The 4,560-nt window shown below is 39.1% G+C and overlaps 1 protein-coding gene across 1 annotated transcript in view; it reads left to right on the plus strand.

Moving 5' to 3' along the window:
- Positions 1-2,567, plus strand: part of LOC144700748 (pentatricopeptide repeat-containing protein At1g31430-like) — a 3,206-nt gene extending 639 nt beyond the window's left edge. The window contains exons 1-2 of the mRNA XM_078572243.1: positions 1-1,750; positions 1,985-2,567. The exon at positions 1-1,750 is cut by the window's left edge and continues 639 nt beyond it. Of these exons, the coding sequence (XP_078428369.1) occupies positions 1-1,730 (1,730 nt within the window). The 3' untranslated portion in view covers positions 1,731-1,750; positions 1,985-2,567. The remainder of the gene's footprint in view (positions 1,751-1,984) is intronic.
- The last annotated feature ends 1,993 nt before the right edge of the window (positions 2,568-4,560 follow it).

Raw genomic sequence — 4,560 nt, forward strand, 5'->3', positions numbered from 1 at the left:
CGGCGATCTCCGGTCTGGCCCGGAACGGGCGGCCTCGATGGGCTCTCTTGCTCCTGCCTGATATGCTCGGCGCCGGCGTCGTACCGAATGAGATCACCTTCACCTCTGTGATTCAGGCTTCAATTTCTTCTGGGGAATTTGATTTGGGGAGAAGTATAATTGGGTCAATTGTCAAGACCGGGTGCCTGCGGTTCGTCGCCGTCTGCAATTGTCTGATCACCTTCTTCACCAAGATGAGAGAATTCTTGTCTGCGAGATGGATCTTTGATTGGATGCCAACCAAGGATGTCGTCTCTTGGACTGCCATGCTCGACGTCTACATGGAAGAGGGAGATCTTAAAAGTGCCCGGAAGTTGTTTGACAGAATGCCTGATAAGAATGCCGTCTCATGGAGTGCGATGGTGGCGAGGTACAAGCAAAGCGGCGAGGCGATGGAGGCGCTGAGGCTGTTCCAGAGCATGCTCCAGCATGGATTTTGCCCTAGCTCTTCATCTCTTTCTCCGGCAATCTGTGCCGCCGGGGCGATTGAAGACCCCAGCCTGGGTTGCACACTCCATGGATTATCCACCAAGCTCAGTTCTAGCTGCTGCAGCAGCTTTGTCTCCAGCGCTCTAATCAGTATGTACTGCAGTTTGGAACTACCCAACAAGGCGCGTCTCGTCTTCGACTTCGCTGGGAAGGGGAAGAATGCAGTATGCTGGAATGCCATGATCTCTGGGTACTGCAAGACTGGCTGCTTCTCACAGGCTCTTGAATTGTTTGAGCTAACCCCGCAGAGGAACAGAGCTTCCTGGAATGGCATGATCGCGGGGCTTGTCGCCGGAGAGGCGTACCAGGAGGCAGCAGAGTTCTTTATCAAGATGCTGGCATCTGGGGAAACCCCTTGTTCAGAAACCTTTTCTAGTATTCTCTGTGCCTGTGCTGGATCTTCTGAGCTTGACACAGGGAAATCCATCCATGGGTGGATCATCAAGCTCGGGCTCGAAGACGACCTCTTTATTGGCACTGCCATGATCGACATGTACGCCAAGTCAAGTGATATCTCCTCATCCAAGAGAGTCTTCTTCCTTTTGAAGGAGAGAAATGAGGCCTCATGGAGTGCTTCTATTAATGGACTAGCCACCAATGGGCTTGCACAGGAGGCTGTGCTTCTGTTTCAGCAGATCAAAGAGCCTACCTTGAACTTGTTTTTGGTGGCACTCTCTGCCTGCGCTCATGGCGGGCTCGTGGAGCAAGGAATTGACTGCTTCAGAGCCATGACAGAGCTCGGCCTAACCCCCCAGGAGAAGCATTATGGCTGTCTGGTGGACTTGCTGGCAAGAGCAGGATTGTTGAGAGTTGCAGAGAAGGTTGCCAAAGTCAAGGGTGGAGTTAGCGCCTGGGCGGCACTCTTAAGCGGTTGCCGTTGGCGTGGGCTAGAAGAAGTGGCTGAGAGAGCAGCAACAAGATTAAGGGAAGTTGAGGAGGTCGATCCTCGGAGCTATGTCCTGCTCTCTAATTTATATGCATTTTTAGGTAGATGGGGGGATGCAGAGAGGGTGAGAGCTCTGATGGGTTCTGCCAGGGTAAGGAAGAGTAGGGGGTACAGTTGGGTTGTGGGAAGAGGAAGGAGTTGTAGGTTCTTCTGTGGACAGGTTTTGCACAAGAATTTGCCTGAGATATATGAGACTTTGGAGCTCATCAAGCTAGAAATGAGAAGTAGCTTGGGCCATGGAGAAAGCGCGGCCTAAGTGTCAGATCCATGAGGAAGGTAACTTTTTAGGGTTCTGAGCATCCTGATTATTGTTCTCCACTGCTACTTTATCGTGGGCTTTGCTCTGGAAAACAAGAAAAAGTTTTTTTTTGTTTTGGTACACAGGAGAAACCCAAAGATTTTCAATGTTTTATCGTCAAAGTTTTTTTTCTTGAATCATTACCATGCTTTACATTATTTCCTGCTCTCTTATGTGCCGGGGTTGCTGATCTTTGGATTTTTTCTGTACAGGTATGTTGATTCAATGCGTAGCAGATTAGTTAATATTTATGATCATATAAGAAATAACTTATATATATAAATCTCTCTTTTCCTTCAAAAAAAAAATATAAATCTCGCTTCTTCTACTGTGTTGGGACTTTCTGGAGGTATTTAAGTTATTGCAGTAATTAGTAAATGGGACATTCTGTATATAACCCAAAAGGAGGATATTGTATGATTAAAAGAAATTCAGCATGGTTGTTCCATGGAATATGAATGATTCATTAAAACATTGTTCAATTCTACTTGTTGAGGTGGATGCTCTTTAAAGAAGCAGTACAAATTGGAAAATGTGTTTTTGTTCTGTAATGGATATTTTAAGGTTTCCGTCTTCAGTCAACACTTCTAAGATAATTTTTAATTTAGTTTTTGATGATGTTTCATGGTTGCAATGTACTGATCTGATCCACTAATGGATTTATTGTAGATAGTGGATTGTCTGCGTAATGGTCACATGTCATCGTCAAAATGCATAAATAACAGTTTTGAAAAGGTTCAGTTTTTCTATATAATTGTCTAGTTGAGTTCATTTTGAATTATTACTTTTTAATCACATTTGAGGGCATTCTGTCTAAACTGGACCTCCCTTTCATGGTCAACCCATAGATGTTTACTTAGAATACATCAAGATCCTCTATTGTTGTCCTTCCATCTCAAATAACATTCAAAGATTTGGACAGAATTTTGGGTTTTCTTAAGAATGATACAAATCAACCCTAGAAAACACCAAATAACGATACAACTCTTTCAATAATTGGATATCATTCAGGAATTGTAATCCACACATAACCTCCACCAAATTATTTTTTCCTTCAATGATATCGAGCTTGCAAAATGACTGTGCGATAAATGAATGAACACCAAATCTAGAATATATGTAATCAGCCTATCAAGTCTTCCTTTATGTGCATAAGATTTCCTATATGATCTTATATTCAATAGTTTGACCCCTGATAATAATAGGATACATTGATCATCCTCCCATAGGTTTTTAGGGAATCAAAAACTTGAAACATAATATACACCTTTGAGATGACCTGAGACATTTGAGCATCCAAAATATTTGAGTTGATTCTTACCTTATAACACCTTAGTACTCTCAAAGACCTCTAAGAAATGAATTCTTCATATGCTCCTTACAATGCGCTTCAATTCAATTAACCTATGTTCCACTTATAAAACTCAACCGCCAGTTTAGTAAACAAAAAACATTGAAGTATAATACTCCTTGTACAATGAGTATTCACTAAACACTCTTTTTATCTCTAACTCTATTAATTTTTATAAAGCATACACTTAATGATCCAACATTACTTGATCAGTTGTGATCTGGTAAAAAATAATATATGAAATAATTCCTAAGATCAACTAAACCATAAAAATATTGTTAATTGATAATCCATGTGTGAGTTTAATTTTCAACATGTAATCAGCCAACAATCAGATAGACTATTTCATCTCATCTCTTTATAAAGGTCTATTTAAATTAAAATCAATTAAATAAAAAAATGATATACTTCAAATTTTATATTATAATATGTTACAAAAAATATTAGTAGTGATCACTTGGAGTTATCCAGTATACGTGACCAAAAACTTTAGACAATCGCAAAGTCCTTTAGCCAACCCCATTTATTTGAAGGAATCCTTCCCATGTATCCAATCATTTCAACAGTATTGAAAATAAGTAGTCTGATATCCACTAAGAGGATTTGGATTGATGTTTATGGATTTCGTTCATGTTTTCTATATTCCTCTTAATATTTTTAAATTACAGCCACCTCACTTGTCTCTTTACTTCATTTCTTACTCTTATTTTGGGAGCCCTACTTCCATGTATGTCCAGACACTTATTAAATTCTATATGAATATAAAATTTATAGATTATAATTTTCAATGCACATGGGTTTTCATACAAGCTCCCTCAGGTTGATTTCATGAGATTCCTTGTCTCCTCCTACTCCCTTTGGGCCAGCCATAATCTTGAACTTTATTTTGGCCTTGACATCACAGTGACTCCTTTCAGTATGCCTTCTGAGTGAACCACAAAATTCTATTTATTCAAAAAAATCGATCAATGGAGAATTCCTAAACCAATATCCATCCTCATAATTTTAAATATGTAAATCAAGTTAATCTAATATTCTATCTCTGCCACTAATCGTAATCAATGATTTAATATGAATTTGCCTGGGTGATAAACTTTACATCATTATTCAACCACTATTTTTTACCAAGTTAATCAATCTCAAAGTAAATATTTACATTCACGAAGTTTAAAAGTCAATTTACTTCAATAAACACAGTGAAACTCAAAATGGTTGTGTTTTAACTCTCAAGTGATGAATCACTCTTTCACGGGAACCCTAACACCGCAAATGAATCGATCACAATATGTTACTTTTATATGTTGGAGGAAAATCCAATCCAAGATACTAATATTAAACAGCAAACTAACTCACTTATATGGAGAGTTATTCTTCATCATGGCAAAAAATTGATAATATATCTCACATTTCTTTATTTCAGTTAACGTCATTTTTTGT

The sequence above is a fragment of the Wolffia australiana genome, chromosome 3 (genome assembly GCF_029677425.1).
Source record: "Wolffia australiana isolate 7733 chromosome 3, ASM2967742v1".
NCBI lineage: Eukaryota > Viridiplantae > Streptophyta > Magnoliopsida > Alismatales > Araceae > Wolffia > Wolffia australiana.